At 33.8% G+C, this 16306-nt stretch overlaps 1 protein-coding gene across 1 annotated transcript in view; it reads right to left on the bottom strand.

Moving 5' to 3' along the window:
* Positions 1–4861, bottom strand: part of Eip78C (Ecdysone-induced protein 78C) — a 127787-nt gene extending 122926 nt beyond the window's left edge. The window contains exons 1-3 of the mRNA XM_076532150.1: positions 4690–4861; positions 4397–4533; positions 3578–4205 (exon numbers count right to left, since the gene is read on the bottom strand). Coding sequence (XP_076388265.1) covers positions 3578–3669 — 92 coding nt within the window. The 5' untranslated portion in view covers positions 3670–4205; positions 4397–4533; positions 4690–4861. The remainder of the gene's footprint in view (positions 1–3577; positions 4206–4396; positions 4534–4689) is intronic.
* Between the last annotated feature and the right edge of the window lie 11445 nt (positions 4862–16306).

Raw genomic sequence — 16306 nt, 5'->3', positions numbered from 1 at the left:
ATTCTAATACGGTCAGCTGTCGCGTTCTGAAAAAGCCGCCCACGTTGTCGTCGCGACTCGACGGATCGGAAAATTCTTTTCGCAAATATTTCCCCGGCGTCTTTGAGGCTCCTTGAAAACTAGATCGCACAGTCCATCGATAACCGATGGATATCTAAGAGTATGGCGCGAGAATCGACATCGTTCGCATCTGAAAAGGAACCTGGTTCCTCTATGAATAGATATCCTATTTCGGAAGCCGGAATACGTATCATCGTGCAGCAGGCAATATTACGACCACTTTCGATCGGGAGGGTAATAGAAGTCATTCAAGATCTTTTTGAATTTTGTCGATAAATAATTAAAGATTTTAACGACAATTCATTGCTTTTTAAGAAGTTGCTTTTGGGAATTCTTGTTGGTATGTTCATTGGTTTTTTAGCAAGAGAATATAAGTGTAAGAGAATTTGTAAGTGATCAAGAATTTTATTTAGCCATCATTTGTAATTATATTTCAACTATATTATTTGTAGAAATATTTTGGACACAGAATTTCTGATATTGACACTTGTGATTATTTTACAGCCTCATATTATATCAATACATGATATCTTCATGTTATATAAATCTATACATATTTTCACATTACACATGTCTTCTTTGAGTTTCAACAATGTTCATACTTTCATGAAAATTATATCATAAAATGTAAATTTCAAAGGCATGTAAGAATTTGAAAAAAAGATGTTCATACATAAATTGAATAAATGTTAAAAACTATATAACCTCTTAATCAGCATGACTTTTGAAAAATTTTTGTGGATGCACTTTATACTGCAATCTTTTAGTTAACTTGATTTTTGAAAAATTTTTGTGGATGCACTTTATACTGCAACCTTTTAGTTAACTTGATTTTTGAGAAATTTTTGTGGATGCACTTTATACTGCAACCTATTAGTTAACTTGATTTTTGAGAAATTTTTGTGGATGCACTTTATACTGCAACCTTTTAGTTAACTTGATTTTTGAAAAATTTTTGTGGATGCACTTTATACTGCAACCTTTTAGTTAACTTGATTTTTTAGAAATTTTTGTGGATGCACTTTATACTGCAATCTTTTAGTTAACTTGATTTTTGAGAAATTTTTGTGGATGCACTTTATACTGCAACCTTTTAGTTAACTTGATTTTTGAAAAATTTTTGTGGATGCACTTTATACTGCAACCTTTTAGTTAACTTGATTTTTGAGAAATTTTTGTGGATGCACTTTATGCTATAATCACTTGGTCAGCATGATTTTTAAAAAATTTTTGTGGAGCTTGATCTGTGTACTTTTATACACATAAATGTTTGTAGATAAAAAAGGAAAGGAGGAGGAAATCAGTTTCTCACTATTTCGTGTTCGACGCTTTCGGATGTAAGCCGGATCACTATGTCTGCAGGGGTAAGCGGATCCTATTTACGCGGTTGTCAACCGCGTAAAAAGAAACAATACGAAATCGCGTAAACCGAGGGACAGCGTTTTCCGAAGAAGATCGAAATGTTGGTATGATTATATATTTGCAAATGGCGTAATACCGTCTGATGAGATTAAATGGCTTCAGCGTGGAAGCGTATTACAAGTTAAAAATATCTGTGGAATCAAATTAAAACCTATACTGAAATTAATTAAAAATTTTATTTAAAAAATTGTCTGGCAAAATTGTTGATTGGCAGATACATTAACCATTGTGAAAATTAGCTTAAATTGTTGCTGTCAAAATTAGGAAATTATGATGAACTTTGATTAAAAGATGTAAATTATAAGAAAGAGTACTTTGATTAGAAAATATAAATTATGAGAAAGAGTACTTTGATTAGAAAATATAAATTATAAGAGTACTTTGATTAAAAGATTGAAGATTACTTTGATTGAAAGATATAAGTAGAATTTCAAGATATTCGTTGATGAGTAGTTAAGAACGATTAGCTGTGTCGAAAGCACGCACGTGAGGAGGAAAAAGTTAATAACATCGTAAACGCGTTTCGCGGTTCACACCGCGGGAGAGAACTTTCATTTTAAAGTAAGGATTGTATGACGAGCGGGTGAAGATGGCACGGAAAGATATGGAAATGGATTTTCGTACAGCGAAAAAAGAATGAAAAGGGGAGCTAAAAGTAGGTTGATAAATCAAAGAAGACACTGTTCATTTTTAGCGTACTGATTAGCTGCATATTACAAATGAAAAATAATATCAAACCCTAAATATCAAATGTGAAATACAATTATGCACTAAAATAAATACCTTTATTTACCTTTATTCTAATGAAATAAATACTTAATAATCTAACGACTACTAAAAATGTTAAATACCGAATATTTCTATACTCAAATCCTAATTGATTCACCCACGAATGAATCACTGAACGAGACATAACTTAAGTCTGAAAGTTTCAGTACGAATACTAAAATAGAGTATTAAATTTAAAATTGATTGCGACTCGAAATTGTCAGAAATAGAACGGATACATAAATTTTAGAATTGAACGTAAATTCGGAATCCCGATTTGAACGAATGTCTTTTGCACTGAATTTGTTTTATTGTAAACTTTCTGTACTACCCCGTACACGCGCGTATACCATTGGTGTTTACAAGGAAAACACATTATCCTAATAACAGGTAATGAACGCTGTACATGCATATTACGTATGAAAAAATAATGAACGCAACTGGCGTGCTCATTGTTCGGACATAGAGAAAAGGTTAACACATTTCAAACATATTGATTGCTATTTCGCTAAACTATGTTATAGAATAATGGCAACACGTTTCTGAAATTCGTTTACGGAATCTCTCTTTCCGAATATACATAATGCATTCAATTAAATTTCCTCATTCACGCACTGTAAACGAGCGGGGTTCGCCGGCATAGATTTTCGAATCTATGGCCAAACACGCGAAATCGATTTATTCGTTTTAAACAAAATTCGATGCAAATTTAATCGTCACGAATCACAAACGTAACTTGAATATCGTTCGAACTAATTATTCATGCTGCAGAAGAGCGATTTAACAATCGAACGAGCCGTAATTAGCTTTCTGTGAAGTGTAAGAAACTCCAAGCAAAAATGCTACAAAATTGACAATTGAAAATTAAGTTGTATCTTCTAAAACTCTTTGTTTACCAAAGTATTTACTGCCAAAATCTAAACTCACGAAAAGTGAAGTACACATTTGTTGACATGAACATCTTTTTCACAGGCAAAAAGCAACGTCAAAGAAACTCTTGAATTACCATTAGAAAACTCGCGCACAAAGAATATTCAAGTTGTTTGTTCATCCTGTTTGGTCAAAATTGTATTTTTAAACTGCTTCAATAAGAAATAAGACGGAACTAGGGACGGGACGTGATGCTCTCACAGTTTGCATTATTAACCGATCCGTGGAATTTCAGACAGACACCATGCAAATGCCTCAAAAGCTACAAATTTCGTAACTAACGTATAAAAAAATACAGCTCCTCGACAACTTATCTTAAAAATACACACTGAAACAGTTTGTAACTTTTGGATGACAATAAAGAATTAGATCTATCGTGATCTTGATCGATCCTTACCTGATGAACGTCGAATCTGCCGCAGGACTGGAGGGTCTTGGTGAGGAACTTGCGTTGGATGCGGTATTGGTCTCCTCCACGTCCATCATCATTCATACCGACGATGACGGATCAATGCGAACGTCGGAAATAATGGATAATTATTTGAACTATGAGAATGAATTGAAAAGGGATGATCGTGTGGAGGATGATTGATTTGTCAGGCCCGCCGGCCTCTTGACGTCCGATCCCGCGGGGACAGAAACCATAAAGTCGGGGAGCTTGACAAGGGGTTGGGGGTTGGTTTCATGCGCCCGTCCACGAGCGCGGACTTACGGAAAACAACTGACAACCGATGTTACCCCCACCGTAAGCAACCACCGTTCAGCGCCTGTACACCTGCGCTGCTTAACCTGCCACGCAGGAGCATTGCCGTCGCGCAGGCGTTGCATTATTAAAGTACGTTTGTACACTCGTGTGCAACGTAGACTTCAATAGGCTACCTTTCAATCGGAACAACTGTTGAAGACCACTTACTTTTCATTTTCTCAATTATATGTCCATACTTGCTAATTATCGAATTTTCTAATCTTCCATCTTATCTCGTTTCTTCAATCTTATAATTCTTTCCAAGCCTGAATTCCTGATTCTGTAATAGAAATCCCGAGTTTCTAATAAAGTACAAGTATATGAAAAGTTCTTATTACCTAAAGCTATATTGAAAGCCATAATTATACTCTTAACGTCCTATTTAATATAATCTTATATTTCTTATATTATTTAATTTTGTAAATAATTAATAGTTTCTCGTCAATATGTTTATAACTAAAGAGTTTATACCTTCTGTAAATTTCATTCTTCCACGAATTTTCGTTTCTTTTCCACATATTTGACTCCGGTCTGTACGCTCTGTAAATTGTAGGACTGCACATGCGCATTGACAAGAAATGTGGCGCCGAAAGTACATACTCGGCGGACTGAAAGTTTAATAACTTTTAATTCTTCAGGATTACAATTCAGTTCATTTGACACAATATCCTTATTCGTTTCTTTGATAAGTAAATTAAAGAAGCTGAATATAACATTTCTTTTAACTTGTACATGCATTTATTATACAAACAGTGCTTACTTACCTTGTGTAGAATCTTGAAGGAAACTGGTAGAAGACCTTAACACTCATGGCCGAAGGTCTTTCTTGTCCATGTATGTAGGTTTATGATATATATGTCCGCCTACAAATTATAGTAATCACATCTGATGTAAGGAATGTATGCACTTAATAATAAATCACAAGGTATACATTTGGAGTCATGAAACTTTCAAACGCGCATGTCAGAGTACAGAAGCGACACTGTCCGCGCCTTTGTTCTCTCGGAAACTGTCCCTCTAAATTGGATGTGCAACGAGCGGCAAATTTAAATCGAGCAAAACTACTTTCATGTCAATCTCTAATAATTTGGAATATATTTGTAATAAATTTTGTAATAAATAAAAGAATATGTAAAAATAATTATAGTTAATTATACTAATAAAATCAATTATATTAATTGAATTTAATGGAAAACGATACACGTGGCGCCGTCCAGTGGCAGTGTGGAGAACTAATGAAACTGCAGTTTCAAAACCGTGTAGTTCACCCTGTTCGCCGGAGAGATGGCGCTACTAGTTCCTTTTCCGTTGATGACGTCACTCTTTAAAAAACCGCGCGTAAATTTAATTTTTTAACAACATATAAGAATGAAAATTTTCGAAAGATATGAAACTATTATGTGTTTAAAACAGTTCGCACAATATACTGAGTCTCTACGGTAATGAATAATTACAAAGAATTACATCATGTAATGATATTTAGAATAGATAATTGAATATCTAGAATAGAATAGAAAAGATGATAGAATATATCCTACGCGCTTGAGAAGTAAACCTCGACTGACCGCTGTCCCGTTCGTCCGTCTCTTATCGGTATGAATGAATTTACCCCCTGTTGTTATTCTCGAGCGCGCCGTCGCTTCGCAACCCTCGCGCGCTCCGTCTCCGAAATATAGAATACTGAGGGACTATAAAATATATCGTAATATACTAATTAACAATTATTTTGCAAAATATCTGCTAGAGTAAGTTAGTAAAAACGATGAATTTGAATAGTTACAGCAACAATTTTATAAATAAGTGATTAAAAAATTATTAATTACAATAAAATATATCGTAATATATTAATTAACAATCATTTTGCAAAATATCTGCTAGAATAAGTTAATAAAAATGACGAATTTAAATAGTTACAATACCAATTTTATAAAAAAAAAATTAACAAATTATTAATTACAATAAAGTATATCATAATAGATTAATTAACAATCATTTTGCAAAATATCTGCTAGAATAGGTTAATAAAAACGACGAATATGAATAGCTACAACAATAATTTTATAAAAAAAAAACTAAAAAATTATTAATTCCAATAAAATATATCGTAAAATATTAATTAAAAATCATTTTGCAAAATATCTGTAAAAGTAAGTTAAAAAAAATAATAAATTTAAATAGTTGCAACAATAAATTTGTTAATAAACAATCGAAAAATATAAAATTATAAAAAAATTAATGTTAAAATAATTATACAACATCCAATCGGAGTGGTTGCACGCTATTGGTGGATTACATGATGTCTAATTGGCTACTCTACACTACCAATCACTCCTACACTTGAATATGATTTATTGGTGCATTATTATGATGTCTAATTGGCTACTGTAAACTACCAATGATTGTGCACTTGAGGAGGTCAACCGGGCTCAGTTGAGTTTTGCAAGTCGAGGAGGTCGGATGCGACATGTCAACACATACCGGTACGAGTCAAGGGTTCACTTATCCGATATTGTGCTTGTCCATGCGTTACCTAGCGTGTTACTACTAATGCCTAGTGTGCTTTAATAAATATTTTTTAATAAATACGTGGGTGTATTAATAAATTTAATGGTGTAATTCTGCAAGTGTCAGTGACTTAACCAGTGTGTTTCCTGCATGCATATACGGATATATAAGTGTACCTAGTGTACTATTACTAGTCTTTACTGTGCTTTAATAAATATTTTTTAATAAATACGTGGGTGTATTAATAAATTTAATGGTGTAATTCTACAAGTGTCAGTGACTTAACTAGTGTGTTTCCTGCATGCATATACGGATATATAAGTGTATCTAGTGTACTATTACTAGTCTTTACTGTGCATTAATAAATATTTTTTAATAAATACGTGGGTGTATTAATAAATTTAATGGTGTTATTCTACAAGTGTCAGTGACTTAACCAGTGTGTTTCCTTAAGTGATTGTGCATATGTATACGGATTTATTAGTGTGTTTCATGGTGTGGTTATTTAAATGTTTTATTAATTTTTGAGTGTTTTAATGTATTTCGTGGAGTGATTATTTAAGTGCTTTTACAAATTGTTACTGAGTATTAATGCACTTTATATAATGGTTATTTAAGTGTATTGGCATAGTGTTACTGGTGCTTCAGTGTAATTTATGCAATGATTATTTAAATGTTTTGACATATTGTTACTGGTGCTTCAGTGTAATTTATGCAATGATTATTTAAATGTTTTAACATATTGTTACTGGTGCTTCAGTGTAATTTATGCAATGATTATTTAAATGTTTTGACATATTGTTACTGGTGCTTCAGTGTAATTTATGCAATGATTATTTAAATGTTTTGACATATTGTTACTGGTGCTTCAGTGTAATTTATGCAATGATTATTTAAATGTTTTGACATATTGTTACTGGTGCTTCAGTGTAATTTATGCAATGATTATTTAAATGTTTTGACATATTGTTACTGGTGCTTCAGTGTAATTTATGCAATGATTATTTAAATGTTTCGACATATTGTTACTGGTGCTTTAGTGTAATTTATGCAACTGTTATTTAAATGTTTTGACATATTGTTAATAGTGCTTTAGTGTACTTTATGCAACTGTTATTTAAATGTTTTAATAAACTATTACTGGTGTTGTAGTGTACTTTATGCAATAGTTATTTAAATGCTCTGACAAACTGTTACTGGTGTTTAAACTGTAGTTACCTATGTGTTCTGTTATATTTTTGCAAACGTTTACCATGCTCTCTAAAGTAATTACTCAAGTGTTTTGCCATACATTTTCAAATATTTTACAATACTTCACATTGTGACATAAACGTTTGCAAATTTATAACCGACTCCTGCATGCCTCTATCTGTACAAGTAGTTTTCGAAAAAGCATATATGTTATCAAAATGCAAATCAATAAACACAGTCAATTAATCGTTGTGATTCATTTATGATTACAGAAGGTCCACTACCAAACCGCCACATCCAAATTTGATGACAGCAGCCAAGCAGCCAACCAACCAAGCAGCCAATCAATCAATCTGCCAACCAATCAAAAGCCAATCAACCTCTAAGATGCAATGCCTACCAGACGTGCTGTCTCAGATGCCTTACCGGTAAAGCGATCGCAGTGGCGCAAGTCAGCGATCGGTGAGTCGCATGCTTTACGATTCCTCCGGTTCCCATCATGTCGTAGGACGAATGGTCCGAAGCGACACGGGAACTGGTTGTATTTTATATTTTTGAGCGAGCATAGTGACCACGACTGTACGATCGTGTAAAATTCGTACAAACTGTTTATTATATTTATTAGATCAGGTCAGGGTTTTCTTGTACATCGCGTTTTAACTTAACTTCTTTACGAATCAAATTAAAATTAGTATATTGAAGTCGGATGACCCTCCGATTTCGTGCTAGTTTAATTTTAGAGTCATTTTCAATTTTATTTTCACTTTCAATTGCATCGCGAACTCTTTTTAAATACACATATGTACAAGAAAGTTTCGCGGAAAACAGATTTTGATATCAAAGTTGATTATGAATGCTTTTGATCATTTAGTAAATTTACTTTGATATTAAAAATCTGTTAAAAATGAAAGAATCGATATACTTAGATTTTTGCAAAGTGATCTTCCATTTTCCATTTTGAAAATTTTTTAAAGTTAGAGTCAATTTTTGCTGGAAGACACTTTATTAGCATGTTTCTAATCATGTTTTTAGCTCAGGATTTTCAGCACACATGAAGAAAACTGGTAGGTCAAAATACATGTGGCCGTGTTCATTTTTATGCTCTATACTCATGCGCGTGCTTAGATGCTACTCGCATGGGTTAGGGCAGGTGGACACGGTTTAGTTTTAAGATGTTTGGCGATCGACAAATTGACAGTGAATTATCGACACAAGTTACACGTGTGTGTGTGGTTAGGTCGTGGACCTTGTGTCGATTAAACTATAGATTTATTTTTTAAATTTTGCAAAATTCTATTTGAAAATGCATACACAATGCAAGTCGAGTCATTTGAAAATGCATACAAAATGCAAGTAGAGTCATTTGAAAATTACACAAAGTGAATAAGTTAGAAAATAGTATTAGTAGTTTAAATTTTTACATTTACATATTACATTGAATATTCGAAAGAGTACGAAAATGAAATATGTATGTTCACTGTCAATTGTCGATCGATTTCAGCAAAAAGGTATGAACTTAGAGTGTGAATGTAGTATTGAACTCGGGTGTCGGAGACGTCCCGGGACGTACTCCCTAGGATTAGGCTTTTTTGCACCCGGGTGGTATGTGTGAGAACCGTGGAGTGTGTTTTTGTGAGAATGGACTTTGCAATTTTTTAAATATAGCGATAGGCAGGCAGGTAGCTTACTTCTGGTGTGAATGAGTTAGTTTTAAGTAGGTAGGGCCAGAGCAAGCATTCATGTTTCTCTTTCCTCCTCTCTCACACGTGAGATGCTTGCATCTGGGGGGTTCACGAAAAATCGAGAAGAGAAAAATATTAAATATGAATTTATTTAATATTCTCTGGAACTCGATTGTTCGTTCAGGCCAGGCCTTTTAGTTTGTAAGTCGTAGTCGGGTTCTAGATCCGACTGCAAAAATGAAGTATACAGTGAAGTGAAGTGAAGTGAAATAAAATATTCTGCTCGGACATTCTTTTACGAACAGCGCATTCTGAGAATCGCTGGTCGTATTTTTAATTTCGAGTCATTTTATTCATTTTTACAAAAGTAGAGAATTTTATTTTACAAGAATTGTTACATAAAATTTTGATTTCGTTGTCGATCAAAGCAAGTGGATAGTGGTCATTTTTATTTCTATAAAAGTGACTGCACTCTGTTTGTGGAGATCGATAGCGAAATCAAGAATTTATGTAATTGTGAAAGCAAAGAATGTCCGAGTTACCGTAAAAATTCGCGAGTGATTTTTGTGAGGCTTTGCCGAAGAGAGAAGAGGCTATATGCCGAAGAGCCCCGGCAAAAATTGCCAAAGAAGAGGGGAACTATTAATGGCTGTCCATCTTAGGATGGACAGTCATTTTGTCACTATGCTCGCAATTATTTTCTTGTATTTTACATGTGTTCTTTTGAACGATACAAAATGTATCGTTTTGCTCGAATTTTTACGAGCAAAGCCACCCACGATTTTATGCCCTCCCAATTAAATTTCGAGATTAAAGATTTTTGCATAACTTCGCGATTAAATTTTGAGATTAAAGATTTTTGTGCCCCTTCGCGATTCGAGATTTTTATGCCCGCCCAATTAAATTTCGAGATTAGAGATTTTTGTGTCCCTCCGCGATTACATACCGAAATTAGAGATTTTTGCATTCCTTCGCGATTACAGTAAAAAATTAGAGATTTTTGTATCCCTTCGCGATTACTATACTAAATTAGAAATTTTTTTATCCCTTCGCGATTTTATTTCGAGCATCGAGATTTGTACACCCCTTCGCGATTTTAATTTCCCCAAATTTTATGTACTAATTATTTTTCTCTGTTTCAGGAATTGATTTTGAACAAATTGGTTTATTGTTGATTGATCTTAATTTCGTAATTGTCATTGTGTTTTCTGTTTTTCGATAGGTTTGTTTCACTTCTTCTCGTACAATTTTATAGGTTAATAAAATTTTGTATGTTTCAGATTTTATTTTTTGTAAGTTAATATGTTCTCTTCTCAAATTTCTGTCTTAATAAATTTTTGTCTGTTTTAGTGTTTCTTCTTTGCTAAGTTATGTTGTTTCCTCAAATCCGCAATTTTCATTGCGTTTTGTATTTTTTGAAATTCTTGTATGAAATAAAGAAAAATTTTCCTCCTCCTCCCACAATTTTCTGTGTTAATAAAATTTTGTCCGTTTCAGATTTTTATTTTACGTAAGTAATGAAATAATTTATATTTGTCTTAATAAAATTTTGTCTGTTTCAGAATTGAATTTTTGGTAAGTTCTGTTCGATGCATTAGTTTTTTAATTCCGAGCTTGTGGGAGGAAGGGTGGGCTCGGGCGCAGGTTTTTCGTCACAATATGTGGCGAAAAGCTTGCGCAAATTGTAAGTGCCTTTTGTTCTAACTTGCACTCATCTTTACAATTTTTTAACTTGTTATATATTAGATTGTTACAAATTAGATTGAAGTAATAGCCTATTATTTTTATTGTCAATTACTTGAAACTTAAAAGAAAGTTCTTCTAACTTTCTTCTTTAACACTTTTCTTTACAAAGTTTTACATTATACGAGTGCAATTTTAGAACAAAAGGCACATTTAGGGCTTTTGTATTGTAGTATGCGTGAGTGTGTGAAAATGTGAGTACAGGATGCAGGACCTATTTAGTTTAAGAGTTTTTCAGATTCTAAATGATTTTATTTTTTATTTCGAAGATTTCAGGTCTTCTTTCTATTTTAGTCCTTACTTAGAAGTTTTCAAGTCTTTCCTATTTTATTCCTTGCTGCAAAGGTTCCAAGTCCCTTCTGTATTTTGTTCCTTTCTTCGAAGTTTCCAAGTCTTTTCTCTATTTTAATTCTTGCTCCGAAGTTTTCAAGACCCTTCGTTATTTTATATGATCTAATGTACTTTTGGTGATTTCAATTTTTCCAAAGTTGTGTTTCGAATAAAGATAGATTTCATTCCTTGTCTTTCAATTTTCTGTCTTTAACTGCATTCGTCTGTTTCAGGTTTTATTTTCATGTAAGTAATTTTTAATATCTTATATTTGTCTTAATTATTTTTATCTGTTTCAGGTTTTAATTTTGTGTAAGTAATTTTTATTGTTTCAAATTTGTCGTAATTACTCCTTGTCTGTTTCAGGTTTTATTTTCATGTAAGTAATTTTTAATATCTTATATCTGTCTTAATTATTTTTATCTGTTTCAGGTTTTAATTTTGTGTAAGTAATTTTTATTGTTTCAAATTTGTCTTAATTACTCCTTGTCTGTTTCAGGTTTTATTTTCATGTAAGTAATTTTTAATATCTTATATTTGTCTTAATTATTTTTATCTGTTTCAGGTTTTAATTTTGTGTAAGTAATTTTTATTGTTTCAAATTTGTCTTAATTACTCCTTGTCTGTTTCAGGTTTTATTTTCATGTAAGTAATTTTTAATATCTTATATTTGTCTTAATTATTTTTGTCTATCTTAGGTTTTAATTTTGTGTAAGTAATTTTTAATATTTCATTTTTGTCTTACTTACTTTTCGTCTGTTTCAGGTTTTAATTTTATGTAAGTAATTTTTAATATTTCAAATTTGTCTTCAACATTTTTGTATGTTTCAGGTTTTATTTTTGTGTAAGTAATTTTTAATATTTCATTTGTGTCTTAATCATTTTTGTATGTTTCAGGTTTTAATTTTATGTAAGTAATTTTTAATGTTTCATATTCCTTTTAATTATTTTTGTCTGTTTCAGGTTCTAATTTTGTGTAAGTAATTTTTAATGATACATATTCTCAATTACTTTTCTATGTTTCAGGTTTTAATTTCAAGTAAGTTATTTATTGTTCACATTTTTCCCTAATCATTTTTCTATGTTTTAGGTTTTTACTTTAACGATTCATAGTTGTCTTAATTTTATTCGGATCTTTTTATCTTAATAATTCGTGTTTGTCATAATTTTGTTCAGATATTTCAGGTTCTTATTTTAATGATTCATGTTTGTCTTAATTTCTTTCAGATGTTTTAGGATTTTTTTTAATTACGGAATTGAATATTTCTTAAGAACATTGCATACTTCGTATGCGTATTTTTATCGAGTCGACTCAAGTTTTATTTCTCTTTTATTCCGTCAATGGTAATATGCATTTGAATGTTAGCATGAATTGTGCATGCTCAAACATTTGAATGTTAGCATGAATTGTGCATGCCCAAACATTTTAATGTTACAAGTCTTGCATTCGCTTCTCCGTCTCCACCTTTTATTGTTACACCTAATTATTCTATAGCTAAGGAATTGATCATCATTGAATACTTCCTTCGTGGGATTTCATCAACCAATTCGCTAATTTAAATTAATTTTAAGTTAATTTTAAGTTGCGTCTATTGTAATACACTGTAGTATGAATGAGTGCATGTGTGGATGGCGTATACGCGAAGACTGAAGACATCAATCATCGAGGGATCATCGAGGGATGCGTGCGTTAGTTTTAAGTTAATTTTATATCTGCGTTAGTTTTAAGTTAAGTGTGCTCGTGGGCAGGGTGGGTGGGTCCCTGTAAGTGCCTCTCATTCTAACTTGCACTCTTCTTGCATCTTCTGAATTCTCAAGCTTTGTACGCGTTAGATTGTAGTATACTCAGTTATTTTTTGTCAATCGTTCCGAACCCAAGTGGATCATTGGGGGTTCATAGCGCTGTGAACACGCGGCCGAGGTGAGCTGCAAGTGCTGGTGTAGCGCCAGGGACACATCTCTGCGGGGCCGATCGATTGATGGCTCATCTCGATCTGCCGCCTCACGGCAGGGGTCTCCTCTCTGCGGTCAGACTTGCTTCAAACGCAAGCGGGGAGAAATGGGAGACCCTCCGCGGATGTGTCACTCGTTCTTGCCAGTATTTTCGGTTCATCTCGGTCTCGTGGTTCACGTAAGCCACTATGGACTACCCTTTGACCCATGGAAGGCGAGGTTCACTTGGCGAAAAATACTGATCCCCTTTTCTGACAGAAAGTTCTTCTAACTTTCTTTTCTTTTTGACAGAAAGTTCTTCTAACTTTCTTTGCTTTTAGTAGAAAGTTCTTCTAACTTTCTTCCCTTTGCTTTTTGAATTCGTCATAGATTATTTGAGTGCAATCTTAGAATGAGAGGTACCGTGCGGCGTTTAGAATAAGTACCTAATAAGAGTGTAATCGTGGGAACCTATGAACGTATTAAATTTTAAGATGTAAAGCGTGCGTGCGTGCGATACAAGTTCTTTGCTATTCTATGGTAAAGAACTTGTATATTTTTGCGAGCTTACGAGCTAAGTAGAGTCAAAACTCATTTATCCTTCCGATAAATGAGGTAGTTGCAATTGGAGGGTGGTAGGGATTTGGAGTTAGGGCGGGTCACTATTGCAACGTAGCCACCTCCTCGTGGTGTGACCTGGTAATCGATGTCGTTTTCTAAATATTTTTCACGAAATTAACTTTAAAAAACGGCATCGAGCTAAGAGCTACGATTATAACTTCTCAATTTCATATATAAATTACATTAATTCCGAGCTGTGGGAGGAAGGGTGGGCTCGGGCGCAGGTTTTTCGTCACGATATGTGGCGAAAAACTTGCGCAAATTGTGCCTTTTGTTTTAACTTGCACTCATCTTTACAATTTTTTAACTTATTAGATATTAGTTTGTAGTAGTAGTCTATCATTTTTATTCAAAGTTGCTTTAAACTTAAAAGAAAGTTCTTCTAACTTTCTTCTTTTACTCTTTTCTTTACTTACTTTTATATTATACGAGTGCAATTTTAAAACAAAAGGCACGTTTAGGGCTTTAATTTTATGTATGCAATTTATTTATTCATATGTGTCTTAATTGTGTTTGTATGTTTCAGGTTCCTATTTTAATTAAGTAATTGAATGTTTCTCAAGTATATTGCATATTTTACAGGTGTATTTTTATGAAGTCGACGTGAATTATGCATGCATAAACATTATAATGTTACTAATATTGCATTTGTTTCCCCGTTCCCTCTTTTTATTGTTGCGACTAATTGTTCTGCAGGTAACGAATAGGTCATCATTGAAGACATCCATCGTGGGATCATCGAGGGATCATCGAGGGATGCGTGCGTTAGTTTTAAGTTAATTGTATGCGTGCGTTAGTTTTAAGTTAAGTGTGCTCGTGGGCAGGGCGGGTGGGTCCATGTAAGTGCCTCTCATTCCAACTTGCACTCATCTTCTCAATTCTCAAACTTTGTACGCGTTAGCTTGTAGTATCCCACTTATTTTTTGTCAATTGTTCTGCGCCCAAGTGGATCATTGGGGGTTCATAGCGCTGTGAACACGCGGTAGAGGTGAGCTGCAAGTGCCGGTGTAGCGCGAGTGATATTCTTTGCCCGGCGGGGCCGAACGGGGGGAGCACCTCTCATAGCATGATGTGCCCCCCCGATCTGCCGCCATACTGCCAAGGGGCATCACGGCAAGGGTGTCCTCTGTATAAGTCGCCCGCGCGTCAGAAATGGGAAACCCTCCGCCAACTGGGGTGTATCACTCGTTCTTACCAAAGGTATCTTCGGTTCATCTTTGCCGTCGTGGTTCACGTAAGCCACTATGGACTACCCTTTGACCCATGGAAAGCAAGGTTCACTTGGCGAAAATTAATGGTCCCCTTTTTTGAGAGAAAGTTCTTCTAACTTTCTTTTCTTTTTGTAGAAAGTTCTTCTAACTTTCTTCTCTTTTAGTAGAAAGTTCTTCTAACTTTCTTTTTTGCCCCTTTGCTTTTTTACTTCGTCATAGAATATTTGAGTGCAATCTTAGAATGAGAGGTACCGTGCGGCGTATAGAATAAGTTAAGCGTGCGTGTGTAGGATCCCATGCGATTAGAATTAAGTTAATGTATGTGCGTGTGTGTGTGTAATACAAGTTCTTTACTGGATTGTGGTAAAGAACTTGTATGTGTGAGCCTATGAGCTATGTAGAGTGAGAACTCATTTATCCTTCTGATAAATGAGGTTGCATTTGGAGGGTGGAAGGGATTTGGAGTTAGGGTGGGTCACTATCGTAGCCACCTCCACGTGGTGTGACCCGGTAATCGGTATAGTTCTCTAAAGATTTTTTACTCTTTAGAAAACTATACCGAGCTGAGAGCTACGGTTTTATTTCGCGATCTTATTTCGAATATTTCACTCCTTTGCCTAATTTTCTATGTTAATAAAATTTTGTCTGTTTCAGAATTTAATTTTTGGTAAGTTATGTTCCCTCTTCTCAAATTTCTGTGCTAATACAATTTTGTGTGTTTCAGAATTTAAATTTTGGTAAGTTTTGTGCATTAGTATTACATGAATTCCGAGCTGTGGGAGGTTGGGTGGGCTCGGGCGTAAGTTTTTCGTCACAATTTGTGGCGAAAAGCTTACGCATTTTGTAAGTGCCTTCTGTTCTAACTTGCACTCATTTTTGTGACAATTTTTAACTTGCTATATATTAGAGACATATTAGAGATATTATTAGAGATTTTTACAATTTTTGCAAACTTAATAGTAACTTCTTTCAACTCTTTTCTTTACTTTTCCTTCTCTTTATTATTTTACATCACTTTAAATTACACGAGTGCAATTTTAGAACAGAAGGTACATTAGTATCTATGTGTACTATGTTGTAGTATGCGTGAGTTTGTGTGAATGTGAGTACAGGATGCAGGATCATCGAGGGAGTTCATAGAGTTTTCAGAATTCTATTTTCTTTCG

The sequence above is a fragment of the Megachile rotundata genome, chromosome 5, assembly GCF_050947335.1.
Source record: "Megachile rotundata isolate GNS110a chromosome 5, iyMegRotu1, whole genome shotgun sequence".
Taxonomy (NCBI): domain Eukaryota; kingdom Metazoa; phylum Arthropoda; class Insecta; order Hymenoptera; family Megachilidae; genus Megachile; species Megachile rotundata.
Note: the sequence above shows the minus strand (reverse complement) of the source record. Positions and strands in the feature narration are given on the sequence as shown.